The 27,282-nt window shown below is 37.9% G+C and overlaps 6 protein-coding genes across 11 annotated transcripts; 3 read left to right on the plus strand and 3 right to left on the minus strand.

Moving 5' to 3' along the window:
• The first annotated feature begins 371 nt into the window (after window positions 1-371).
• Window positions 372-5,048, plus strand: LOC126600998 (uncharacterized). Its single transcript, XM_050267708.1, has 13 exons — window positions 372-638; window positions 845-898; window positions 1,074-1,160; window positions 1,969-2,067; window positions 2,770-2,865; window positions 3,014-3,079; window positions 3,175-3,265; window positions 3,490-3,557; window positions 3,654-3,719; window positions 4,028-4,078; window positions 4,250-4,314; window positions 4,574-4,650; window positions 4,735-5,048. The coding sequence occupies exons 1-12, from the start codon at window positions 453-455 to the stop codon at window positions 4,620-4,622; spliced, it is 978 nt and encodes a 325-aa protein (XP_050123665.1). The 5' UTR covers window positions 372-452; the 3' UTR covers window positions 4,623-4,650; window positions 4,735-5,048.
• Window positions 5,049-5,555: 507 nt separating this feature from the next.
• Window positions 5,556-7,629, minus strand: LOC126601006 (uncharacterized). Of its 2 annotated transcripts, none has more exons than XM_050267717.1 (5): window positions 7,358-7,629; window positions 7,022-7,259; window positions 6,081-6,384; window positions 5,885-5,962; window positions 5,556-5,778 (listed from the first exon to the last, which is right to left on the minus strand). In XM_050267717.1, exons 2-5 carry the CDS (start codon window positions 7,255-7,257, stop codon window positions 5,728-5,730), a joined length of 669 nt encoding a protein of 222 aa, XP_050123674.1. In that variant the 5' UTR covers window positions 7,258-7,259; window positions 7,358-7,629; the 3' UTR covers window positions 5,556-5,727. The 2 variants fall into 2 exon arrangements, with proteins under 2 accessions (XP_050123674.1, XP_050123673.1); XM_050267716.1 differs by having other exon boundaries at window positions 7,376-7,628.
• A 2,256-nt stretch (window positions 7,630-9,885) lies between these two features.
• Window positions 9,886-11,148, plus strand: LOC126600999 (ethylene-responsive transcription factor ERN1-like). Its single transcript, XM_050267709.1, has one exon. The coding sequence runs from the start codon at window positions 10,006-10,008 to the stop codon at window positions 10,978-10,980; it is 975 nt and encodes a 324-aa protein (XP_050123666.1). The 5' UTR covers window positions 9,886-10,005; the 3' UTR covers window positions 10,981-11,148.
• A 433-nt stretch (window positions 11,149-11,581) lies between these two features.
• LOC126600995 (tubulin alpha-5 chain) lies at window positions 11,582-15,542 on the minus strand. Its single transcript, XM_050267694.1, has 5 exons — window positions 15,327-15,542; window positions 13,954-14,168; window positions 13,674-13,873; window positions 12,571-13,079; window positions 11,582-12,123 (listed from the first exon to the last, which is right to left on the minus strand). Exons 1-5 carry the CDS (start codon window positions 15,437-15,439, stop codon window positions 11,811-11,813), a joined length of 1,350 nt encoding a protein of 449 aa, XP_050123651.1. The 5' UTR covers window positions 15,440-15,542; the 3' UTR covers window positions 11,582-11,810.
• Window positions 15,543-16,695: 1,153 nt separating this feature from the next.
• Window positions 16,696-21,232, plus strand: LOC126601010 (superoxide dismutase [Cu-Zn] 2-like). Of its 5 annotated transcripts, XM_050267726.1 has the most exons (7): window positions 16,713-16,881; window positions 16,952-17,056; window positions 17,228-17,323; window positions 17,415-17,446; window positions 19,330-19,405; window positions 20,663-20,716; window positions 20,871-21,232. In XM_050267726.1, exons 1-7 carry the CDS (start codon window positions 16,746-16,748, stop codon window positions 20,897-20,899), a joined length of 528 nt encoding a protein of 175 aa, XP_050123683.1. In that variant the 5' UTR covers window positions 16,713-16,745; the 3' UTR covers window positions 20,900-21,232. The 5 variants fall into 5 exon arrangements, with proteins under 5 accessions (XP_050123684.1, XP_050123682.1, XP_050123686.1 ...); XM_050267729.1 differs by lacking the exon at window positions 17,228-17,323 and having other exon boundaries at window positions 16,709-16,881; XM_050267728.1 differs by lacking the exon at window positions 19,330-19,405 and having other exon boundaries at window positions 16,711-16,881.
• An 821-nt stretch (window positions 21,233-22,053) lies between these two features.
• LOC126601004 (eukaryotic translation initiation factor NCBP-like) lies at window positions 22,054-25,739 on the minus strand. The gene is made up of 6 exons (XM_050267714.1): window positions 25,423-25,739; window positions 24,924-25,019; window positions 24,728-24,832; window positions 24,506-24,583; window positions 22,503-22,622; window positions 22,054-22,413 (listed from the first exon to the last, which is right to left on the minus strand). The coding sequence occupies exons 1-6, from the start codon at window positions 25,594-25,596 to the stop codon at window positions 22,282-22,284; spliced, it is 705 nt and encodes a 234-aa protein (XP_050123671.1). The 5' UTR covers window positions 25,597-25,739; the 3' UTR covers window positions 22,054-22,281.
• Window positions 25,740-27,282: the final 1,543 nt, after the last annotated feature.

The following is a 27,282-nucleotide window of genomic DNA, read 5'->3' on the forward strand; positions in this document are numbered from 1 at the left end:
TGATTGCGTGATGATATGGATGAACTGGTTTGATGCAGAAAAAAAATCTCCAACGTCAGATTCCTAAGCGCAGCGGTAGGAGCGTGCTGATAACGTGTTGTGGTCTATTTTATCTGACAGATGGACTAGGGCCGGCGGCAGAGAGAGAGAGGAGAGAGATGTGTGTTTGTAGAATTGTAGGGGAATGTGTGTGTTGTTATCCCTCCTACATTGTGCCTTTATTTATAGTAGTAAAGGGGGAGAAGATATTCCTTCTCCTCCAAGTAATACAAGTTGTAATAGGAAAGGATAACTAGAATCAAATCTTATCTAGGATTTACACAATCATACTTAAACTAGGAATGTTTACAACAAAATGAAGTAAAAAGTGGACAACCAAGTTCCAACCATTTACGAATAAAAAAGACAAGAGTTAGAGAGTTTGGTCGCGGGGCGTGTGAAAGAAGAGAGAGATGTTGAAGACTCTGGTGACGCCTTGGCAGGGGCAGACCTTCCTACTCTCCCGCTTTAATGGCCATAATAACCTCCACTCCCCTCTCATCTTACAATTTCGCCCCTCCTCCACCTTCTTCTCCTCCCCAACCACTCTTCCTCGTAGTTTATCAATGGCCGCCGCCGCCGCTCAGTCATCTACTCAGGTACCCTTGTCTTATGATTCCAGCGAAAACAAATGAACCCCAATTTTATAATTTTATTTTCTGATTGGTTTTTTGATTTTTTGATTATATATATTTGTATCTAATTTTGCAATGAATGAATGAATGATTTCGAAATTGAGTGAGAAAAAAATTGATGTAAATTTGTTAATTTTAAGCTTTAATTTTAATTGTTCTTGTTGAATCAGAGTGTTGCAGCTGGTGATGATGCCAATGTTTTTCAGTTGATTCAATCTCATCAGGTAAAGTTTAATACTTGGTAAAATTTGATGTAAAGTTGAACGCTTGTACTGCATCACATGTCCATATTCAAAGGTTCTACATAAATAATGTACTATTGCTATTAGACAATAAGTGTAGGAAATTGAATGTGGGAATGTAGGATTTAGCTCTGTTGAATTTTGGTTGTTGTTACAGGAAAAGGCTGCTCGGCTTCCTGCAGTTGAGGAAATCCGAACTCTACTTGATCGTAGTGTTCGTGGAACACTCTCCACTTTTTCTCAGGTTTCTATATCAGTGTTTTTCGTTATTTTCTTAAATGAATTTGTGTTTCATTGTTATTTGATTCTTGATTAGTGCATGACCTTCTTGCACTTTGTAAGCAGTAGACTGGTCAATTAGTATTCTTGGTCTAGTGTGGAGATTATGCGAATGAACTACCAGATAGCAATCCTATTTAGATTAGATGTCTCCCAGTCTATGATTAAGGGTAGGCCTACTAATCATCCATCAGAAAGGCATATTATTTCATGGATTTGGATGCACTTATGTAAATCTCTCTTTCTTTAACCAGTAATTACGCGAAAGTAATATTATCTCACATATATGTCAGTTCCTCTCACTAGTGATTAGGCTTTTGGAAGTTTATGCACGATGTAGTCTTTGTGGTGGTTCTCGTAATAACATACACCATGAGTATTGGGGCTATTGGCCTTGTGGAGCATCATAATTCTTTCTTATAAAATTTGGGATGAAGCAATCAAAGTTTGATTCCCAACAAGTTAATGATGTTGAAGTTCTGTTGAAATTATTTTTATTTTTGAATAAAATTAATTTTAGGACACACTGGTGGTCGGTGATGAAAAGTGTGCAAAAAAAACATGTAATTGCGCTACAAAATCATGATGCTGGACCAAAGTACATGGTTGGGGAATAGATAGTACTTTTCTTTTAACAGTCATAGAGTGTTATCATTTTATGACCTCGAGTATATTCCCATTAACCACTCTGGTTGATTGATGTTTATGGTATTTATTACTTCAACGACCTTGTTGTTCTTATTTCATTTTCTTTGGTTTTCTTTAATGTGCAGAAGCATGAGGGTTATCCATCAGGATCAATGGTTGACTTTGCATGTGATGCAGATGGATCTCCAATATTAGCAGTTAGCAGCTTGGCAGTTCATACTAAGGTTTGTTGGATTAAACTTTGAACTTATTGTTGCACTGGGGTGAATAACAATTATTGTAAACCTCAAAATAACATTTCTCCGATACCACTCGTTGAGTTTTAGAAGTACAAACTCAGTTTCAAAGGAGAAATTACACCACACAGCAATACACAATTGCACTTATAGATAGGCAGTAAAAATTATGTTCATGAGTTTTATGTGGTTCAGCAAGTTCTCCCTACGTCGGTACATCCATGAGGGATCTTTCTTCTTCATAAGGAATATAACGAATGCAAGACAGTTTGAATTAAATCAACACAACCCAAATGCAAAGTTAAACTCTGATACACTCACTATTTCAATGCCCCAGAAAACACTCTCTCCGAAGAGATTTTTGCTCTTACACAATGCTCACTCAAGCTAAAATTGGAATTAAGCTGCAATATATTATCTAGATGCATAGGCAGCATCCTTTCTTCACTTGAAATGATGCTAACCTTCTTTCATACGGAAGGAAGACTGCAGAAGCATTATGTGTTAAAACTTCCAATCTGTTCCATATGATTTTCTCTAGAAACATGTACCCCTTCCAAGCATGGAAACCAGCCTAGTAAAATAAGCTGCTACTTTATCACTGTATGGATCTCTCTGCATGTTAATCTCACCGATATCAACAATGCCATGTCATATCATATCGTGCTTTTTTTTTTGTTGATTCAATAGGACCTTTCCCTTAATCCCAAGTGCTCATTGCTTGTGGCTAGAGACCCTGAAGATAGGACTGATTTGGTGGTCACGCTGCATGGTGATGCTATTCCTGTAAGTAATGGCTACTTTTCTACTTTTGGATAGTGTTTGAAGTGCTCTCTCTCTCTCACACTCTCTCCCTCTCCCTCTCCCTCCCTCTCTCTCTCTGTCTGGTTGCAAACAAGTGAAAATGGGTGTTCTTTTGTGAACAATTATTTAGGTTTCCGAGAAGGATCAAGCAGCCATACGCACTGCATATTTGGCTAAGCATCCCAATGCATTCTGGGTAACATTCTTGTTCCGAAGCATAATTAATGTATATGGATGATACGTTGCAGCAAATTTTATAGTCAGTATTAAATAATCACGTACAATCTGAAGGTTGACTTTGGCGACTTCCAATTCATGCGCATTGAACCAAAAGTTGTGCGATACGTGTCAGGGGTTGCAACAGCCTTATTAGGATCAGGAGGTACTTTAATTTTTTCTAATGTTTGTAGTTCAATCTTTTTTGGTGTCTTGTCACTCTTGGAAAAGATAATTTCATACTCTGTAGATGACTTTTGAAACAGATATACCAAGGCTTTGTTCTTTTTCTGTTTTTAGCACCTCTTATTGATATTTTATTTACAAAATATTTGTTACCCTTATTTCATATTTTTCTGTTTTCTTAACATTCGCTACTTTTACTTTCAGAGTTCAGAAGTGAGGAGTATAAAGCTGCAAAAGTTGATCCAATAGCTCAGTTTTCAAAGCCTGTTGCAGTACTAACTCCTTAACTAGTATTACATGCTTTATGGTTCATCTTAATATGAATTGTTCGTCTTTTCTAATAGAATCTTAAAACTATTGCATCCAAGTCTCACATGAACAGGGATCATGCTGATGATACAAAAGCCATTGTGCAACATTCGATGTCAATTCCGGTAATTTCAACTGTTATAAACTAATATTATTAGGTGGAAAGGTGTTTCTTTTCATCTTCATCTTTTCCTTCTCAATATAGGGGATGTCAACTTTGCTCACATTAGTTGAAACTAAACCAATGAATATGGTGTCAATATTGTGCCAATACATGTTGTGTATGCCAGGCTGACACTTTGGAAGGATTCTGCATGAATTGCCCAGATCCATATATGAATTTTGGAATTTTGGAATAATACAAGATATGAACATATAGATAGATGGGTGGGGAAAGTTTAGTTTGATGCAAGGTGATTTTGTTTTTCGGCAGGTGGACTCTGCTTACATTTTGGACTTGGATAGCCTGGGTTTCAATGTTAAGGTGACTACCAATCTTTAACTTTTCATTGCTAATAGCCATCCTTTATATTTTTTATAAAGCATTTGTCTCTATGCTGCAAATGAGATTTTGTGCTTGAAATACTACACATCACCAATAAAATTTCTTCCATTTTGACATGATATTTTTTGGACTTTATTATTCTCATTTTAGGCTGGCTATCAGGGCAATAATTTCAAGCTCCGCATACCTTTTCCTAGACGTGCAGAGAATCGAAAGTGAGACCTCTCATTTATATGAATATTCCTCTTTTTGTGGAAGTCAAGATTTATCTTTGATTTATTTGTGCTTCAGCTATTCCAGATTCTACAGGGTTTTTTATGTTAATGTAGTACTGCATAGATCATGGTATAATTGTCCGTCGCATTGGTCAGAGGATATAGTTATTCGTTTGTTCTGGTTGAAATGTTCTTACTTCATACTTTGAGTTGGTTTAAATTTTTTGTAAGAAGTTGGATTTTATTTCTCTCTTTTTAGGGATGTGAAGACTTTAATAGTGGAGATGCTTCAGGCTGCAAAGCCTTAAGTGAGTTAATCTCGCAGTATATAAGAAGGTGCGCGTATCTAAATTTCGAATGATGCAATTGCCCATAGAGTCGTCTTGTTTTAAGATGTTCTTATCCTGTTTTACTTTGTAGGATGTTTCAGCACCTCGGAACTGCCATCACAGAGATGGAAAAATTTGAACTCGGAAGAGGTGAACTGAGATATTCGTTGCAGAAGTTTGCTTGTTTCTATGCCCGGAAAGAAAGTTTGCATAATAGTAAGAATCATGGTTGCGGCATCCACATAAACTGCTTCCAAACTTGTAATCGTGTTGCTGAAAAACGATATTGCATAGTGCATACGTAGAATACAGACTGTAAAATCTTCCGCCTTGTCCTTGTTTGTTTGACAGATTGTGTAAAGAAAAAAATATTATCGACCTCAATGAGAATTGAATTTACAAGAAGTTGGGGTCTAAGCGCTTTTATGGATAATGTCCAGATGGATCATGCAATATTGCAATTTAAGAATACGCTTGGAACCAGCAACCCCACTGTGTTTTTCGCTTGACGGATGCCTTGGCTCCTGCGGGGCACTCTCTTCCGAATACGAAGTTGCTTTGGGTGTTGGTTGCTCTAGGGTTTTTGCATTGGGTTCATTAGGTTTTCCGAGTCATTATTTTGATAGATACCAAATCTGCCATTCGAGTAGCTTCGCGTTTCAACTCAGAAACCCAGGGCTTTGTTCTGTATCGCATTGCAGCAGTAGCCCCCCCCATATTTAGGACTTCGGAGAAATTCTAGGGTAAGGATTCCGGTGCCGCATCACCCGTCCTCACAAGACATTCCGAGGACCCCTGCATTCGGTTCGCAACACAGATGCCCCTTCCCGGAAAATCTCTCCGTATTTACACAATACAATTGACCATAAAAATAATCCACGGCTGATGATATAAAATTACCATCCAAGAATCTGACCAACGAAAAAAGAATTGATTGATACATTGCTCACAGTTGTATACAACACATAATTTAGTAATTTACGATAACCCTTTTTACTCTAACAAAAGCCTAACCACTCCACATACATTTCACATTCATCTTCTAAACAAAACAAAGAAAACAGTCTTCTGCTTCAACAACCCATCACTCCGAGTCGGTTTCCAGGCTCCCCATAGCCTTCAATCCTCTTGATTTCTGCATCATTCAAACATCAACCAAATATCAGAATACGAATACGAATACCCCTCGAAAATAAAGAAAAATGATGCAGCAAATTATGAGATATGTCCAGTTCAACTACCTTCTTAGTACTTTTCTTCTCCCTAACTTCATATCTCTCTTGGCACATATCAGTCAGCCATGCACCGGGACTCACCAACTACATACCAACCAAAATTGGTATCAGAAGCTAACATTAAACCCGCATAGCCACACAAGGAAAATAAAATCCACTTTCATATCTATTAATTAGCAGAGAAACTAACAGGAGGGCTTACAAGTAAGCTTCTTTGGATGAGTTTGGCCCTTTTCTTGGGTCTCTGGGGAAGTTTACAACCCTTCATGGCCAAAAAGTCCTCTTCTTTCTCTTTGCTCGACAAAGTGATGTACAGCTTTGGCCAAACAAGCCCCCGGTCCTCAACATTGTTTCCGTCCATCATAACCTTCCCATTCCCATTCCCGTTACAACTCTCATCCACACCCACAGATCCTCTTCTGGTGTAGTACCTTTCCTCCTTCTCCGGTGAAGATGACTTTCGGTTCTCACCTGCGCTACACCGGAGCAGAGCCCCGTCAGAATTCCTGTAACCAAACCAAACAGACCCACAAACTAAATTTAGTAAATTAGAAAGACAAAAAAAAAACAGGTTGACAACTACAAGTTTCATAACAAAACACTTCAAAAGCTCAATTAGAGAACAAAACAACCCTGAACTGCTCGACAACGGCTCCACTTATCATGTTCCGATTGATTCTTAATTGCAAAACTCCTTATATATTAAATCCAATAACATTGAAACCTTTTAAACTGAAATATATTTTTTCTGTTAGAGAAATGATTTGCGTGCACCCATTTTCTCCTTATACACACCAGGTGTATACTCATGTCGCTTTGTTCTCATTTCATCTGTTCAATTCAAAGGCAGGGGTGTGCAAGGAGAAAACGGGTGTGCAGAAATCACTTCCCTTCTGTTATCAATTCCGTTTCTCCGGAAAATAACTCACCTCCCTTCGATTCGTCGGAGAAAAGGTTGAGGAATTATATTAATACAGTAATACTTGGGATCCAAATAATATCACAAAAGAAAATCCATGTAAAAACGAGCACATAACAAAAGAAATTGGCTCATATTCTCTGTTTATTTCTTTTCCTTTAGTTTCTCGTAAAACCACACAGGTGGTAGGCGTGAGCCAGAGAAATCATGTGAAATTTTCTGACCTGGTGAGGCGATTGGATTGAAAACCAGAGATGTCTTTTCCGGAAGTGGAGACCGCAAAGCGATGAATCCGAGACGATGTGATTGTCCTGCACATGCCACCATTGAATTTGAATCTCTCGGCTGAGATTTCCGAGCCTTTGACTCTCACACATCTGAGCCTCTTCCTGTTCCCCCACTGCAGGAAAAACTCAGGTTCTGAAGCTCTCTGATTATTCCTCTCTTCCTCCGTCTCCATACCTGCAAAAATAAATTCAGAAATTAAATATAAAAATAAATAAAAATAAAAACTTGCATCTTCCCAAATGAAACCCAGAAGTAAATAATCAAAATTTTACCAGTTGAAGGAAGCTTACGATGAGATGTTTAAATGTAAATTACAGAACTTTGAGGATTTTCCAGCAAATTTCACCAAGACGATGAAAGCCCAGATGGAGATGGAGATTCTTCTTCTGTAAATCTCGCTTCTCCGCCTCCTCCGTCTTTGCTGTTGTTCTGGTGTTGCTCTCTGTTTTTCTCCTCTCAAGTTTTTGTGAATTATTTCTTCTTGTTCTTCTTCTTCTTCCTTTCCTGTCTTGTTTCTCTGTCCTCCTCTTTCTCTCTCTTGCATTTCTCGTTTTATCCTTTGCGTCGGCCGGACAAAAAAAAAAACTGAAGATTACCGTAACCGTTAGATTCAACATCAACGGTTTCGATGCATAAGGATTTTGGGTCCCTGTTTTTGGAGCCCAAAATGAAATTGGATTTGCACATTTGCTTTTGGGTTTAGCACGAGAGTCGAGTCGAACCCAAACGAAAATGCGCCGATGTCCCCGTCGGCCCTTCAAGGAGAGTAGATTGTGGCCACTCTGGTGACCATGAGTGGGCTTTTACCATTTGCTCGAGCTTGTCCTGGTCACAATTCGTACTAGTTTGGTATTGTGGTGCTTTTATAAAAAATGGGTATAAAAAAAAGCTGGAACCTGGCTTCTCTGCCCTCCCACTTCCCATACACTCCCCTCCCCTCCTATTTGTGTGGTCACGGTACGGTTAAGTCATGTCAACATTTTATATTACTATTGCTTTTTGTCTTATTATCTCTATAAAAAAAATCAATATAAAATGTTAACGTGGCTTAACTGTTACCGCACAAAATAGGAGGGGATGGGAGTGTATGGGAAGTGAGAGGGCAGAGAAGCCGGGTCCAAAAAGCTGAGCTCAAAAAGGTGTTTGGTAAACACTTAAAAACAACTTATTTTCATAGTTTTGGGTGAAAAAAAAAGCTGAAAACGTGAAACAGAAAAAATGAGCTTATTCTCACAGCACAGTAGAAGTAATTTTTCTTCAAAGTACAGCAATATCAAACCAGCCCTTCATCTTCAAATGATATTTATGCACTCTTTATTTTTTACACACTAATGTTTACAACAGGCCATTGATTTTTGTTTACTTTTTTTCGACCCTAAAACTAGAAGTCTTAAGTTCGAAACTCGTTGCTGGTGTGGAAGCCAGACTTGTAATCAGAGGAAGATTGAAATGCCTCTGTGAGTCTTCCCGGCCTCTGGTAAGGGTGGATAATAGTGGCTTGCCACCAGTTATGTCCCTTTCTAAAAAAAAAAAAAGGTTAGAAACATAAGTATGCATAGAGATAATAATAGTATGTGAAAATTATTTTCCCTATCGAACTCTATAAATTCAGTTCGTGGCCTAAGAGTTTGTTACATAAAAAGTAGTATGATGTGAAATAGTTTTTGACCATTTTTTCAACATTAACTTATGTTATATCTAATGTTGAGAGTGATGATGATCACCGTTATATATGATATATCTATGTTTATTGAAAGAAATAATCTATCAATAATGTTTGAGGAAGTGAACAAAGTTTAAGAATTTCATTTCATGTTATGTAATATTAAATATCACGAGCATTGGATAATTTGAATTCATGGAATCACAATAAAAATATTAATTCAAACTAATTCAGATCTCTAACGGAAGAATTTTCCCAAGTTTTGTGTGGTGATTTATGTTTTGTCGATGAACCATGCATTTGAAGATGCAAGTTGTTTCATATGACTGTCTTATACCTAAATTTCAAGATGCGTTCTCTCTCTCTCTCTCTCTCTCTCTCTTCGTTTTCTGTTACTCTCTAGAAGATGATTTTGGTGCCTCCAAGTGGCAGCGTGTCGTGCCTTGACGACCTTTTTTATGTCAAGTGCTTGACTTGGTGCCCTACGGGATCTTAAATGGCAAAACCTCTCCTTATGTGTTATGTCCTTAAAGTCCTCATTTTATTTTCTTTAGTTTCTAGTTTGTTTGTAAATAGGTGACATTTTTTTAGGAGGTAAATAGGCGACATTTGGTGGAGAAGAAATGAGCAACATTGTAAAGTATATAAAAAAAAAATGATCAACAAATATTGACACATTAGCGAGAGTTTATAGCTAAAGTAGTTAAAAAAATTTATTCTTGCACATAAAAGTTTACTCAGCTTAGTATTGTGCGTAAGAGTATTATTATTTTTTTGGTACAATTAGAGATAATGTAGGAGGGATGATTTGAATATAAAAACTCGAGTATAACGATTAACACTCTAAAATACTTAAACTACATACCCAATTTATTAATATGCATAAGATGAAGAATCATAATCTTTTAATTGTGAAATGCGGAAAAGGGTGTAAATGGAAAAGTAAATAAGTCTCTTGTGACACATGTTTTTCCTACATTAAACTTAAAACATGTGTTTCATAAGATAACAAACACAAAAGGACGTAGAGAAGCTCCTAAACAACCAATTTGTTCATAGAAAACTCAGAAACCCCTAAAATATATAAGTCCCGCTCCCACAACCAAACAAGGAGATGCAGACGAGCTCCCCGCAGCCAATCAGAGCTAGCCAATACAAGAGTGCCTCCCCTTCTTCCATTTCCTTAAATCAAACCCTAGCTTAAATCCAACACTAGCTTTCTCTCTCTTTAATTAATTTGCATGCAAAGTAATTTCAATGGAGTTTCAGTTCCAACGGCCGCAGCAAGTTTCCTTTGCAGCTGCAGGCATTCCAAAAAGCAGCAGCAAAGTAGGGAAGTTGAAGGGAAGAAATAATAATAGTAGAAGCAACAACAACGCAAACAAGTTTGTCGGCGTGAGACAGAGGCCTTCGGGGAGATGGGTTGCCGAGATCAAAGGCACTACTCAAAAAATAAGGATGTGGCTCGGAACCTTTGAGACCGCGGAGGAGGCTGCCCGTTCTTATGATGAAGCCGCCTGCCTTCTTCGCGGTTCAAACGCTCGAACCAACTTCATCACCCACGTATCTTTGGACTCCCCTCTCGCTTCTCGCATTCGGAATTTACTCAACACGAAAAAAGGAGGAGGAGGAGGAGCCACTAAACAACTAGCACTACTACAACACCAAAGCAGTAGTACTAGCACTACTACTAGTACTAGTTCTGATCATGATCATCTGCCGCCTCCGTCTAAACAACTAGTACGTAAAAGTAGTACTAGTACTACTTGTACTTCAACTAGCAGCGGCAGCGACACAACTTCCCTTTCGAGCGAGGTGTTTCATGATAATTCTATGCTGTTTGACGATGTCTACAAACCGGATTTGAGAAACTGCAACGAGGACTTTGAGTTGAGTTCTTCCTCCAATACTTCTCAATCCAACCTGCCTTCATGGGGGTCATATCAAACGGGGGTTGACTGCTTCTCGTTTGCTCAACAAGCGTTTGAGTTTCCGAAACATCAGGCGGCTGCTGCTTTGTCCTCTGCGGAGAGTAATACGACTACTACTAGTACTATTTGTACGGCAGGTGAAGCTGATTCGGGGCTGATGGATTTCGAAAGGTTGAAAGTGGAGAGACAGATATCGGCTTCGCTTTATGCAATGAATGGGATGCAAGAGTATATGGAAACAGTTCATGATCCTAACGAAGCGCTCTGGGATCTTCCGCCGCTGTGTTCTTTGTTCTGCTAATTAATTAGGATCAGTTGAATTGAAGGTTTTGTTGTTGGTGGCCATGCACGGAAGTTGGATCTCTCTTTCTCTTCAATTATTCTTGCAATTGTCGACTGAGAAACTGTTAAGAGATTAAGATGATCAGAAATTTATTTGTATTAACTTATTCTTGCAGATTTAATTCAAGATCGATATCTGCTGGAACATACACACACACACACATACATGGAGACAAGTTAATTACACTTAATGTTATTCAAAGGCTTCCTAGCTACCTCAACGAATGTAATTGATATCTTATTTGTTATAAAGTAAGCATCCCTAATTTCTCTACAGCTCAAAACAAGAAACTCCGAGGAGATGTACGTTACGACAAAATCGTGGGCAATTTCACCTTCGTCCATGCGGAGTAATTGTGGTAGATTTGAAGGTTATTGAAATTGTGGTCCAAAACAGTTCAGCAAAGAGAACCAAAAAATGAACACTTCAAATCATGACATCATATTGTGGAGACAACCTACACAGAGTTGCCATATCAACTTACTAACCGATTAACACTTACAACCATTCGTTAACATGGGGTCTAAGATACAGGTCTCGAGCTTTGGGCAGATCTCAATTGTTTCAAAGACAACATTATTTCATTCCAAGTAATGAAAAGTTGATTACTTATACACGGCAAACGTACTTCCAAAACCATCACAAGGGCAGAACCAAAACACAATGTGCATGTCTTTCGAAAGAAAAAAGGATAAAGAAAAATGCACAGCTAGATAAGAAACAAAATAATGGAGAGGTCTAGCAGGATAGACAGATTGCTTCTGAAGGGAATCCCAAAGTATTATGGTTTAGTAATCTTCCCCTTCCTCTTCATCATCAGCGCCTTCTGCCCCAACTTCCTCGTAGTCTTTTTCAAGAGCAGCAAGATCCTCACGGGCTTCTGAGAATTCACCTTCCTCCATCCCTTCACCTACATACCAATGCACAAATGCCCGCTTGGAATACATAAGGTCAAATTTATGGTCAATTCGGGAGAAGACCTCAGCTACTGCAGTGTTGTTGCTTATCATACAAACTGCACGTTGCACCTTGGCAAGATCACCACCTGGTACAACTGTCGGGGGCTGGTAGTTAATACCACATTTGAAACCAGTTGGGCACCTGAAAGTATCCATATAGAGCAACCATTCAGATAAACACAAGGGACAACAAAAAAATAGTTTATGAAGTCAAATAATCAGCAATGAAAACCCCAGCATCCTTCCTTTTAAGACGGCTATTTTGAATCCAGTTTGTCTACAAACAAGGGTTTCCTACCATTAATATTGCTACCAGAGCATAAGAAATTAATGTATACACAATGAGAGTACGATATCAAAAACATGTTTAACCCACAAACGTGTTAGAGATATACTAAGAAGATGTCAGCATTAATACAGCTTAAGCTTAACATGTATGACCATAAATAAACGTCATTGCCATTGCTTGAACTACAAGGACTGAAATATTGAAATCAATAATAAAGTAACATCCATCTCATCAATTTTGGTGCGAATACTATTTAGGTTTATATTTTAATGAAACTAGATGCATGAAGTGTCTACTCACCAGTCCACAAACTGAACTGTCCTCTTTGTCTTAATGGTAGCTACAGCAGCATTTACATCCTTCGGTACAACATCACCACGGTACATCAAGCAGCATGCCATGTACTTCCCATGCCTAGGATCACACTTGGCCATCATACTTGAGGGCTCAAATACAGAACTTGTGATCTCAGGAACTGACAGTTGCTCATGGTAGGCCTTTGCAGCGGAGATTACAGGGGCATAAGATGAGAGCATAAAGTGGATACGAGGATATGGAACCAGATTAGTTTGAAACTCCGTAATGTCCACATTAATGGCACCGTCAAACCTCAACGAAGTTGTCAAAGAAGATATCGTTTGGGATATTAAACGATTCAAGTTGGTGTACGTTGGCCTTTCAATGTCTAAAGATCTCCTACAGATATCATAAATGGCTTCATTGTCCAGAAGCACAGCCACGTCTGTATGTTCAAGGAGAGAATGCGTGGAGAGCACGCTATTATAAGGTTCTACCACAGCAGTGGAGACCTGCACATTTTAAGATTAGTTTCTGTAGACAGTCGCACATGAATGGTTCAAGAAAATTAAGAGAGCTAATTATGTGGAAGCAGATGAAAGGGAGAACCTTCAAAAGATTTTATTCTCAAACAGTAATATTTCCTAAGTTTCCGCACACCACTTATGTTGTCTCTCCAGATGTAATATCTAGTTTCAGACTTGGCGTGCATATTTTTACATTAAGAACTGAAAAACCATTAAGTAGAATCAGAAGGTAAAAAATATTAAAAAATGTGAACATTAACCGAATGCAAGCCACTAAAAATTTTATATTCTCAAAGAAGTCTTCTTGTCTAGGTTCTGAGAATCTTTCTGACCATCATTTCTGATGCCCTTCTGGTAAGAATAAACATGTCTCTTATAATTGTAGACTAGCTTTTTTATCAGATTTAGTTTTTTGCTTATTGAGGTAGCAGAACTAATTTGTCGCAGTAAACCATTGAAACAGGTACAGCATACAAAATTTAGAGAAGAAAGACGAGTTAGACAAGCGTTCACAAATACTAGTTTTAGCAGTTAAGATCTATCCAATTACCATATCCTGCACTTTTCTAAGTAATGTACCTGAGGAGAAGGATAAATCGTGAAACCGAGCTTGGACTTCTTTCCATAATCAACAGACAATCGTTCGAGAAGTAAGGAACCCAAACCAGAACCAGTGCCACCACCAACAGCGTTGAATACCAAAAACCCTTGCAGGCCAGTGCAATTATCGGCTAATTTTCTTACCCTGTCAAGGCACAGGTCCACAATGTCCTTCCCCACTGTAGCATTCAGAAAACCAGTTATAACTAAAGTAATAGATGGAAATGCCAGTTGGACAGTGCAATATACATAATTATACCTGTGTAGTGTCCTCGGGCAAAATTGTTTGCAGCATCTTCTTTGCCAGAAATAAGTTGCTCGGGATGAAAAAGTTGTCTGTAAGTCCCAGTCCTGACTTCATCAATAACCGTCGGTTCAAGATCAACAAATATGGCTCTGGGCACATGATTTCCAGAACCAGTTTCGCTGAAGAAGGTGTTAAAAGAATCGGTTGCAGCGCCGACAGAGGTGTCACTGCATTCACACAAATACAATTAAAAATTAATAATCCATCCTTCTACACAGGTACAAGGGATTATAAGAATTTTGCGGTAACTAAGTAACTACCCAATGAACTAGTCCACATATCAAAGAAGAAATAAACAAAACAAAATGAAAAGCAGTTGTTCTAAATATCAGAACTATATTACTATTCACAACCCCGCCAAATACCAGTTATGGATATACGTGGCACGGGAACCCACAAAAGGGAGATGTGAACACACAGACAAGTTCATACAAGTGCATTGGAAAGAATGAAAAATAACTTGCATAACCAAACTATGAGGATGTAAAACGTGTTACATACCTACTACCTTGTTTTTTTTTTTGGGGGTACATAAATTCTAGAAATTTTTGCCAATTCAAATATTCTGATTCCCCAGTAGGGAATTGCATAGGAAAGGTATCAATAAATCTTTAATCTTAAGCATACGTTTGAGCTTGTGATAAGTTAAATGTAGCTGACACCACATAGTTTGCATTAAGAGATCATGACATTTGTTGATATTTGCACATTAGCAACAGACGAGGGCGTCTGAGTTTCAATTAAGAAAGGAAAAGAGTAAATATGAAATCAACACATTGCATGTGTTCATCTAATAGATTGAATGACAAGACAGTCTGCATCAAGCCACCGCGATTGCTAGTTTGATCTCACCAGAGGCAAAACTATTAGCACAAAGAGCCAAAACTTGATTGAAATTCCAAGAAAGACAAAATCCAACATTCCAAATCTGGACAGGAAGCTAACATTAAAAGGTGATTTTTTTTTCTCCTCGATTAACTCCAGAATTCAATCAAGGTTCCTCTAAATTGAAAACGCAACGATAAACGGATCAAAGGAAGCAAAAAGAATTGATCTCAATCACAAATAAACTCCCCACATTTTAGTTTTCATGAATGAAGTAGCAAGAAACCATTTTGCATTTAGGTTAATCCAAATCTGATCCGCTAGATTTGTTGAACATAAATATAACTCAATTCCCAATTTCCATATTGAATTGAATACCAAAACCCAAAAACTATTACTTTAATAAAAAGGATTGGTTTTTTCACAGGAACGGATTCAAATTAAGAAAAAAATCATAGAAACTCAGGGGGTGTGAGAGAGAGAGAGAGATAAATACATACCTGGGCATCATACCATCGGGCTGAATGCCATGTTCAAGGCAGTAGAGCTCCCAGCAAGCATTCCCAACTTGGATCCCTGCCTGTCCGATGTGTATGCTTATTATCTCCCTCATCTTTCTCTCTCACTCTCCAATTACAAACACAGAGAAACAACACAGGAAAGAAATACGGGAAGAAGAAGAAACAATCCAGAGGAACCACTGAAATGATTATTTATTTTTAGTTGTTGAATATAAATTATTCGTTGTATGGCTTTTTTTGGTAAAAAGTTATAATCAATTACTAGTTGTTTTTGGTAAAGTAAATAATTAGTGGTTCTAGATTTAGGTTGGATCCCTTTCATCTAATCATGCTCATCAAACAATCTAAACCTTTAAAATTTGATTTAACAGCTAAAGTTATTATAACTTTTAAAGTGTGATCGTATTTTTAGCTGTTAGATCAAATTTCATGGATTTGAATTGTTTGATGAAAAGAATTAGATAAAAGGGATGGATCTCTAGATCTACACTCACCCGTTCACTCATATGTAACACATCAAAATTCAAAAACTATTTTCTAATTTAAACTTTGTATCATTTCTATGATTTTTGTTTGATTCAATCTATTTAGTATTTACAGTAAAATTTTGAAGAATAAATTAATATTAAGTTCGTCACCCGTAAGATTGGAATATTCTACATTATATATTATAAAATAATAAAATTGAACTTAGTGGCTCTAACTTAATTGGCTAAGCCCAATCTTGTGCTAGATGGATACCATAAATGTGACATATGATGTGCTATAAAAAGGTGATGGGTAATTCAATCTATTTAGTATTTACAGTAAAATTTTGAAGAATAAATTAATATTAAGTTCGTCATCCGTAAGATTGGAATATTCTACATTATATATTATAAAATAATAAAATTGAACTTAGTGGCTCTAACTAATTGGCTAAGCCCAATCTTGTGCTAGATGGATACCATAAATGTGACATATGATGTGCTATAAAAGGGTGATGGGTAAAGAAGGTTCATGCACCAACTAATTATTAGTGTAATAGTACTTGAAAAAATAGATTTCAATCAATTGTGTTATAAACTTATATACCAAGACAATATTATGCGGAACATTGAAAAATCTTCGGTTATTTGATGATGTGATGATTATCTAAATTAATTTTTGGGATGATCCACCTTCTTATGTTATCCAGAAAATAATAAAAATTTAAATGGTTAAAATTGTATATTATGTGAAAGGATAATGTTAAAGAGATTAGAAATTTAAATTAAATTTACAAATTAACTTATATATCATCAATAAAACATTAATTAACGTTTAACTAATATTCAATCATTTAGTATTATCACATGCATAGCATAGCAGCATGGGAGCTGAAAAGCCTGAAATAAAAAATAAAAAAAGATATGAGAGATGAAAAAATTGAAAAACGGCATAAGGGGCAGCGGAAGCAGCGGAGGGAATCAAATGGCTAGTGTGAAAGCGATGGCTCTTATGACCGGAGATTCCAACGTCCGAGGCTCCCTTCATTTCCGTCAGGCATCCACCGGTCTCTCTCTTATCTCTCTCTTTCTCTTTTTCCCTACTGTTTCACCAGAAATCAACTGAATGATGAACAGGAGGGCCTACGCACATACAGGGGAGGATTAGTGGCCTCTCTCCCGGCCTTCATGGTTTCCATATCCATGCTCTTGGTGATACCTCCAATGGTTGCAATTCCACTGGTATCTCTCTCTTAATTTCTGCTTAAATTCTTCAATTAATGTAATTTTTCATTGCATCTAGGACGTGGTTCTTGTTTCTTCAATGGGTTTTACTTGATTCCTACTATTTGTTTTCGTTGGTGGATGCTTTCTGGTTTGGACTTTTCAAATTTTTAATCTTTGATGTTTAAGGACCTCATTTTAATCCACTGAAGAAGGAGCATGGAGCTCCTTCAGATAAGGAGCGTCACGCCGGCGATTTGGGTAACATTGTTGCCGGCCCAGATGGTATTAACAACTATGAAAAAGTATTGCTTTTCTTTTCTGTGTGTAATAAATTCAGCATTCTACTAAAGTTGCACTCTCACTCACTCCGCAGGAGTTGCTGAGGTTTCTCTCCAGGACTGGCTGGTAACAATTCTTTCCCTTTTGTAAAAGTCGAAATACGAATACGAAGAAATATGTATGCCTAGACTCTTTAACTTTATTCTATGGATAAAGGATTGAATTGGTAGAAGAAGCGCATGTATATGCATGTCATAGGCTTATCGGCAGCTACGAGATTATTCATAATTCATATGTCCTTGGATTGCTGTTTATGAATCTTAGATTCTGTTCGTGGCAGGAATTTCCGCTGGGGGTGTTTCCTGGCCGACGAGCACACAGCTCCCCTGGAGGTTGGCGCTGGTTGAGGGCTGCTGTCGGACTTCTGCTTCGTTTCTGGGCGTTGTCGGGCAAGTCTCGTCGGGCAAGACTCGTCGGGCAAGGCTTTTCGGGCAAGGCTCTTCGGGCAAGGATGAAAGAGAAGGACAGTGTTAACTTTGAGAGGTGCCTTTGTGGGGCCTTAGGTATAGGCCTTGAGGCTCATAATCAAGGTTAACATTTAGGTGTTCAGGCGTGCCACTGCCATCTTTAGCATGGCAGATGTAAAATGGTTGTCGTTCTTTCATTGTATATATATATATATATATGTATCCAAGAAACCGTGTTTAGTTATAACAGGTGCCTTTGTGGGGCCTTAAATGTAAGCCTTGAGGCTTCCCATACATAACTAAACCAGTACTCGAACGCATCATATGTATTCTTGTGATTGTCGGAGTCTTCTAACTATTATATTTCTGATTACCCGAATCCAAGGAATAGAACGAACCCAAATGGGTGCCTTTGTGGGGCCTTAGGTGTAGGCCTTGAGGCTTCCCATCAGAGTTCATTCTTATGCTTAGACTCCTAAGATCGCTGAATATGATGAATCCAAATGGATGCCTTTGTGGGGCCTTAGGTGTAGGCCTTGAGGCTTTCCATTCGAGTCCATCCCATGCTTAAGCGTTCTATGATAATCATGATATAATAGAAAGAAAACTATAAGGTAGGTCGATTACTTGCGCCCCAAGTAACTTCAGACTTCTCGTTTATCAAGGATTGTCGTGGATGGGTTAAGTCCACATAAAGTTCTTTTTTATGCCTTGAGGCCAAGGACTTTTAAACTAATCAGATTTACATGCCTGCGGGCTTAGGGCTTGGATCTAATTTAAGCATTGAAGATATATTTAAATCAGATCCAAGTGTTGAGAAAGCTTTGTCATCGTGATTTTGCTAGGAACAACTTGCATATAACTAAAAACATACAACATATCGCTAGACTTTAAAGAAAGAAAAGACAAAGACAGAACAAAGCAGGTCGAGCAAGATTAAACCTTATCAATTAAGGCTGATCGTCTTGCAGGTCCCTATCTTTGTGGTTCTGTCAAAGGTCTGAAAGCTTAGGTGGAGAGGGGAAAGGAGAATACAAAAGGGTGAATCGATACTACAACAAGTTTGAACAAGGTAGCAGAGCTATTACAAAGTTTAGGAAAAAGATTATCCCGAGGGGGATGAAAGCTTGGGCTGACTACAGCTTCGTTTGAAGGCAAATCTGGCTTTTTGAGCAGAGTTTGTGCTTTTGTTTGTTTGATTGAGTGTCCTTATTCCTGTCTTCTCTTCCTCCTTTTATAGACTACTCGGTTCGGCTCCTGTAGCAACAGCTTTGCCCGAATGCGGTCTGAGGGTGATGACTCATCAACTTTATTACATGTAATGCCACCATAAAGTACTTTATGGGCTGTGCAGTCTGATCAGTCTACACCACTTGATCCTTGGGTAGGTAGGCAAGTGGCCTTTGTGAATTGTATCAAGTTAGAAAAAGGCCCTTTCCTGCCTTCCCAAGCCTCGGCTGGGCTTTGATCTTCTCTTCCTCCAGGCCTCCTTTTGGGCCGACTCCAACTTTGGGCCTAAAGTTCAGTTTTTAACCCAAACAGATTCCACTAAGCGGACCTAATTCAATTCTTGGGCGAGCAGTTGTAGTGCACGCTGATCCTGATGATCTTGGTAAAGGTGAGTGTGTAAAATTTGATTGGCCAATTGTTTGTTTATCACGTTTAGGCTACTACAACCTCTTTGTGAAGTTTGGTATCTTCTTTGATGATTCGTCACGAAAGCATTAAGTTTTCCTATTCCATGATTATTTCGCTCAAAAGGGATTTCACATGGTACACAATATGATTTTGAGGCATCTAGCCCTTGATTACAAATTTCTTGTCACTTCTTGCTTCTAATGGACAATTACTTCTGCTTTTTGTTTTTAAGTGAAGAGGTGAAGTTTTAATTCATCAGAGAAACTGTGCATATTATTATTACTTGATCACTCAAGTTTTTGAATCTGAATTATCAGTATCAATTGGCATTTGACCAGCTACTGATTTTACGACACTTCCTAGTTGCAAATAACTACGCTGTGGGGATCAATATTTGTTTATATAACTTTTTTTCGGTACATGGTAATAGGCCAAAATTTGTCTATTTAACATTGTGTCAAAGTATCAATCTTTTAAGAGTTTTAGCTTGTCTTGGTATTTAATTCTAATTCACTTAGTTCCAAATCTGCAATGAATTTCTTTTCATGGAATTAAAATCTTATGAGACTTTGTAAGGTTTTTCAAAATTATTAATTTTGAAGTCGTTAACCCTATAAGGCTATTGGAGATACTGTAATAAACATGAATGTGCTTTATGGTTTTGCAAAGCATCTTCTTGAGCTTATATCATGGAGACGACAATCTCATGATAATTAAGACTCAATTATGGTTATTCTTTTGCTGTGAAATTTCTCTTTCACTTTTGTAAAGTTTGTGCCAATCACTGAACACTCTAAGAAGAGCTCTTCCACCTTTTGTTATTCAAATTAGAAATTGTTGTCTCAGTAGCCCTTCATACTTGAGAAATAATTTTTCTTGCATATCTTTTGGGACTTAATTGTGACTTTAAGTTTTAACAGAAAAACTGGTGACTTTACCTGTTTAGTAGCCCTTAAAGTCATATCATATACGTTTCATAACAAGACGTAAACCCTGTAGATGATTTTTTCCAGTTTGTGCTGCAATTGTTAGTATGATGTTAGGAAATCATAAAGCAGCATACTGATTTGGCTTCTGCATTTTCTGTAAATAAATTACATGGGCATCTTCAGTTATTTCATAATTCCGTTTTTTAGTGCAAATGACAGAGTTGTGGGTTGATCTCTGATTCATCTCCGCACAAGAGTGATATCATCGATGTTTTAACCCCGATGTCTATATATCCCTGATTGAACAGGTGGACATGAACTTAGCAAGACTACTGGGAACGCAGGAGCAAGAGTTGGATGTGGTATGTATTTCACTTCTCTAGCCTTTTGTTGTTGCTGACAAATTGTTTATATCAAATTCAGTAGTAGGGTCTCTATTTTCGCTCTTTTTTCTCCCCTTCCCCCTTTTCGTCTGCAACACCCTTTCCTAATATTGGTAATATTGATTTTCGACAGGTATCATTGGCCTTAAGTCATCTGTTTGAAAAGAAGAATTGCTTACAGAACAGAAAGCAAACAACCTAATAAATGTGGTTTAGTCCTTTCTTTTTTCTCATTTGTGTTCAGTGTTTGTTATGCATGTTATGATAATATTCTAGGGGTATATGAGATGAAACTCTGGGGACGAGAAATATAATTTAGGGGTCTCTGTTAACCATTTTGTTCTTAGTTTTTAGTTCCAATCATCTTCGATAAAGTACTAGATGCCTAGTTAATTTGTTTTTTGAATATTACAAACAAGCATCTGGTTGAACAATGCCAGAAGTGTTTACATTTACATTGATACAATGTGATTGATCCATTTTGTTCCGGTACAATACGTCGCTGACTCTCACACCTGATCCCTGTAATTCATTGCATCAGGATAAAAAGAGACGTTTTTACGCTAGCGATATTCTAATTAATCTAACCTAAAAACCGTTGAAGAGATTCAAGGGAATCAAACTTTGATGCACAAAACCTGTTTGGCTACACTCAAATGTGCGATAGACGTTTATTACTCGAACAGGGCAGTCGATGTTGCCTGGATGCCGTCAGTGTTGGGGCTATTTCCGGCGGCATTCGCTATGACGCCTTCAATCTCAACATCTTGGCACCCGTTTATCACAATGTGGAATATCTGGCTGTTCAATTACGTCACTCCCTTGATGCTTATGTTTTTCGAGTTTGTAAATCTCAGACTCTGCGATCCAACCCCAAACGATGGACCCAGCTTCTCTGCCCTCCTAGTTTCCATACTCTCATCCCCTCCTATTTTGTGCAGTCACGTTTAAGCCACTTCAATATTTTATATTGTTTTTTTTTATAGAGATAATAAGACAAAAAACAATAGTTATATAAAATATTGACGTGACTTAACCGTGATCGCACAAATAGAAAGGTATGGGAACTGAGAGGGCAGAGAAGTCAAGTCCATGTTAGTGGACATATGTCAAGGCGGGGTTTTTAACACATTGGATGAGGAGCATTTTAATTTTTTATTATTTTAAATAAATATTTAACCATAGTTATGCTAGTGGACAGATGTCAAGCTTTGAAGGTGATGGAAAACATACACCATAGTTTATTGTGGGGAGCAAAAATGCTCCCATAAATTGGACGTAGACAAATTAAAGGAACCACGCACAACAATGGCAAATTGGAAAGATCTATTTGATAAAGCCGGTAATTTGTTTGATAATCCATCAGTAAGTTAATTTGGTACAGATATACTCAGGTACAGATTGCCACCAATTATAATGTCTCCAGACTTTGCACATCTCCTTTTCGCCATGCAAGAATTTTACCGATTCTGGTCGTGGCTTGTGCATCAATCGCCTTCCAGAAAGCTTTTCTGAAACTAGTGCTCTTATCTGGTGGCATCAATCTAGCCCCTCAACCATGTGTTTCTGTAAGATGAATTGTCGCGCAGCGAAGCATCATGTGGCTTGTATTCCATGAGATAGCTGTGTGGAAGCTTCAAGTTCCGCTTGATCGCATCTCTTAAAGCCATTACAGCCTGGTCAACAAAAGCAAGGTCAACAGATTACGCTACACACACACAGAAAGACTAGTCACAAAAGCAGCAAATTGCTATAAATTACCAACCTGATGATCAGAAGCATTCCGGTTCCAGACACTCAATATATCCTCATTGAATCTGATGCTTAGTACCGCACCACATATGTTCTCTCCATAATCAAGCTGGTCACCCACCAAGGCAAGAACCTGTGCATAACATGTAAGTAGGCGCAGAAATAAGTTCTAGTATACACATCTCTCTTCTACCGAGGACATACTATGTTCAAATACCCCCAATCCCCACCCCCAAATATCTCAATTTAGAAAACATAAGAGAAAGCCACATTAAATTAGCAGTAAAACACCATAACAGAAACACTCTCATATAAACACATGTATGTGCAATAATATGTCAAGCATGTCCAGGCATTTGTATATACTTCTATAGGCTCCATTCAGACAACATCCAGAGATTAGGAAGCGTACTTCAGAAAAGATGCCAACATGTGTGATTCAGGGTTTAGGCTTTAATGCTAAGGTTCTGGGTGACAAACCACCCCCAAGAGTTAAAACCTAAACCTAAAAGTATCAACCCATTGCCATAAAAGTGTAAAATGCTGTTCTTACGATCTGGGATCCTGCCAAACAGGACCACGCACCTGAAGCTGCCAGAATACGCCTTCTTAGACCAGTAAAAAACAATTGGAAGGCATCACTTGAATTGCAGAAAGATTTTCATTACTCAACAAAATCAATGAGACAAAGTACCAATGAATAGAGAACGCAGTGTAGTATTTTAAGTTACCTAATCCAGAAAGTAACTTATTAGCCAAATTAAAAATAAACCCCTACTTCATTACGAGCACATCAGTGCAAATACTTTGAAACCTGGCAGAAAATACAAAAACAGCTTCCAAATTGCTACATGGCTAACATCTATTCTAAAGAGGGTCTCAACAAGGACAAAAAAAATGCATTAAGTCTCAACAAGGACAAAAAAAATGCATTACTTGTAAGAGTTGGACTAATAAGTGAACTCCATTGTGGTAATTCGTAATTAAATTCCCATTTAATATTCCACAACCAAGAACTGTAAATTTAACGCCTTAATAGGTCCGAGCCAAGATAAGCAACTCTAAGAAAAACATATGGTTTCTTTTTGGCAAACCAGGTAATAAAACCTGTATGGATTCGAAGTTAGTTGTGTATATCCAGGTGAAGCCAATCTTTCAAATTTCAGACTTTTTAGGGTGCTACCAACCATATGGGGTGGATGATATATTCTTCAAAGGTATCACTGACATTTAGGCCATATGACACCGAGATAAAGAGAAGTATCAGTATATGTCAACGCTGAGGCAAAAAAATTTCCCAGCATAGCAGTGAAAGAGGACCACAAATTTGATGAATATTCACCAAAATCTTAGTCCTCCGTAGGCTTCTTGATCCTGTTGAGCTCAACATATATGGATATACAGAGCCTACAAGTATAATCAGTGCATTAATTAGCATCTCCTAAAGCTTCATTCAAAATTTATGTATTTTTACAAAAGCTGCATTTTTGTAACTTTTACTATATGTTTTCACCAATACTTTGATAAATCTGGACTACCGATGTATTCACAGTATCTATTTTTCATCCCTACAGTTGGTAAGAAAAGAACTATAGTAAAACAGATGCAATGCAGAATAATAAGTTATACTGACACCCTTAACCTTGATAAATTAGTCACACTTTCCCTTTTACAGAACTTTCACTTCATGTCAAATGTATATGCAACAAGGTAATTCAAACAAATTCTGTAGCACACAAAACAAAAGATGGAATACTATAATTTGCCAATAATCATGATTACTGTGTATTGCAGGCATAAATCTTGAGAAAGGCAACATGTATAGGAAAAATAGACAACTCTTCCAAAAGTTTAGAAAATGTGAGAATTTCCTACTAGAAGCCACTTAAGCTTTCAGTAGGATAATTTTTTCAAAACTCGGCATTTTAAAAATGAAATAACACCATCAACTGATAGTATGGCCTGGAAATTGCACAAGACCAAAACAAATAGATAAATTCCAGTTCTTATCCTTACCAGGTCCTCCCAAAAACGGCCCGACACAGCCTTTTTGATTCGTATTATCCATTTGCCACCGTTGCAATTAGCAGAGTCCTGAAAAACAAAAAAATTCACACTATTTCTGTCATTTAAAAAGTTTAAAATCTCTGAACACTTGCATTCTGTAAGAAGGAATAAGAAGCAAAACTAGCCAGTGATTAGAAAGAGGAAAATGAAAGTGAGGTTTCAGATATTTACCTCCCAGAGAGGGCGAATTCCATCCTTGAAAAGATGCAAGTCTGTTGGACTAGGCAAAGAAGAAGGTCGGGCTAGGTGGCAATAACTGACCCAAAAACCTTCAACCTTATGTTATCCAAGCAACAAGAAGTCAATAAAAAGAAACGATTAGACTCAATCACATTTCCTCCGGCAGAAATTAAGGTAGATGTTATACCGTACTGAAGTCGACTATTTTCTTTATATTGTCTTCATATGATGTCTGGCTCCGGATTCCTGGAGTTCGGCGAGTGTACCAAAATACGAACTTGTGCTAATGATAAAAACATAACAAAAATAAGTGCTACAAGGACACAAAGATTACCAATTGGAACTTGAATTTCAAACAAAAAATGGAGGAACACAATTTGGGCATGTGAAAGACCCACAGTAGACAAAGCGAATCCAACGAAACCCGGCATCGTTTACAAAACTGACGAGAACAAAAGACGGAGATCAAAATAAACTGACTCAAAGATGGATAAATCTGCAGCAAGCCAACTCATTCAGCGCAACTTAGAAGATTAACAGTCTAATCATAATAAATTCAGCTCATTGGGCAGAAATTCACTAATGAAAGACCACAACTTTATCTAGATGAACAAATCTTGGTCAATCAATCTAAACCCTATACACACACACATATATAGAGAGAGGGAGAGAGAGAGAGAGAAGACCTTGAGAGGATGGAGGCCAGCTTTGAGGTCGCGAGCATGACGTTCACGAACTTCATCGGATTCGTTGGGATGATTATCGTGAGAGTCTAAGAGTGCTTGCGCGTAACTGGTGACGTTGTTGCTGTTGTTCTCATTGTTGTTGTGGTTCGACTCCTTTTCTGCTATCAACTCCATCCTCCCCAAAAGCCCTAATTCCGTCTTTCTCTTCTCTTCTCTCTCTCCCTCTCTCCTCTCTCTCCTCTCTCTCTCTCTCTCTGCAACGCACAGCAACAACGGAAGAACACCGTATGAAGTGAAGGAAGAAGAAGAAGAGAAACGCGGCTGCTGCTTCTTGTTTCGGGCTTTTTTTTATGACATGGTATTGGGCTCAATTTCAATTACCCGCAATTGGATTTCGGGTTGGACTTAGCGCTGCTTTGATATTGCTGTGCTTTGAAGAAAAAAAAACTGATTCTATTGTTCTGTGAGAAAAAATTTATTTTTGCTGCTTCATGTTTTCAGCTTTTTTTCACCTAAAATTGTGAAAATAAGCTATTTTTAAGTATTTACCAAATACTTTTTTTAGCTCAATTTTTTTTATACCCACTTTTTATAAAAGCACATCAGTACAAATCAGTATTAACTTACTATTATTAAGAGTATCTCCTTGCAACCAAAAAAATGCATGAAAATACAATTATACTCTCCACACAAAACTTTTTTTTTTTTAAATATTACACTACGATTTTGAATCCGAAAAGAGATTCCAAGAAATTTACAACTTAACTTACTATTATTAAGAGTGTCTCCTTGCAACCAAAAAAATGCATGAAAATACAATTATACTCTCCACACAAAACTTTTTTTTTTTTTAAATATTACACTACGATTTTGAATCCAAAAAGAGATTCCAAGAAATTTACAACTAATTTTAATAAAGGGGTTTTTTCCCAAGTGTTTGTAGAATTATCAGAGAAACAGGCCATACGGCCCACTTTCAAGAACACCGATGTTGTCCCCAACTTGATAATTACCACCTACACAATCCGTCAGGTGTGAGGTTTTATCACAAAAGGCCTCGGTATTGGTTGGAGTAGGATTATGGTATTTAAACTCTTATTTTGTCATTGATACGGTCAATGTGGGACATTTCAACACGCCTCCTCACGTGAGACCCAATTAGTGGGTCACACGTGGGAGATCCACACATCGACAATCACGTGGAGCCAAGGGGACTCACCTTACACGTAGGGCCAAGGGACCCACCATCATCGCGCGAGGCCAAGGGGACCCACCCATCACGTGGCAGTACAGTACGAGCCCGCTCTTTGGCTTTGATACCACTTGGGTTACACGTGGGAGATCCACACATCGACAACCACGTGGAGCCAAGGGGACTCACCTTACACGCAGGGCCAAGGGACCCACCATCATCGCGCAGGGCCAAGGGGACCCACTCATCAGGTGGCAGTACAGTACGGGCCCGCTCTTTGGCTCTGATACCATGTAGAATTATCAGAGAGACGCATACGGCCCACTTTCAACAACACCGATATTGTCCCCAACTTGATAATTACCACCTGCACAATCCGTCAGGTGTGAAGTTTTATCACAAAAGGCCTCGGTATTGGTTGTAGTAGGATTATGGTATTTAAACTCTTATTTTGTCATTGATATGGTCAATGTGAGACATTTCAACAGTGTCACGGTAATATCTCTTGAACTTTCAACTTTTATTTTGTAGAAATTTCAAAACTTGTATTTTTTATATTTTTAGTTGTTAAAAAAGCAGACTATAGGTCACTTTGAACCACATTATTGTTAATTTTATTGTGAAATTTAGCATATTCTCTCACTCCCGTAACGTACATAACATCATTT

Source organism: Malus sylvestris, chromosome 14 (assembly GCF_916048215.2).
Source record: "Malus sylvestris chromosome 14, drMalSylv7.2, whole genome shotgun sequence".
NCBI lineage: Eukaryota > Viridiplantae > Streptophyta > Magnoliopsida > Rosales > Rosaceae > Malus > Malus sylvestris.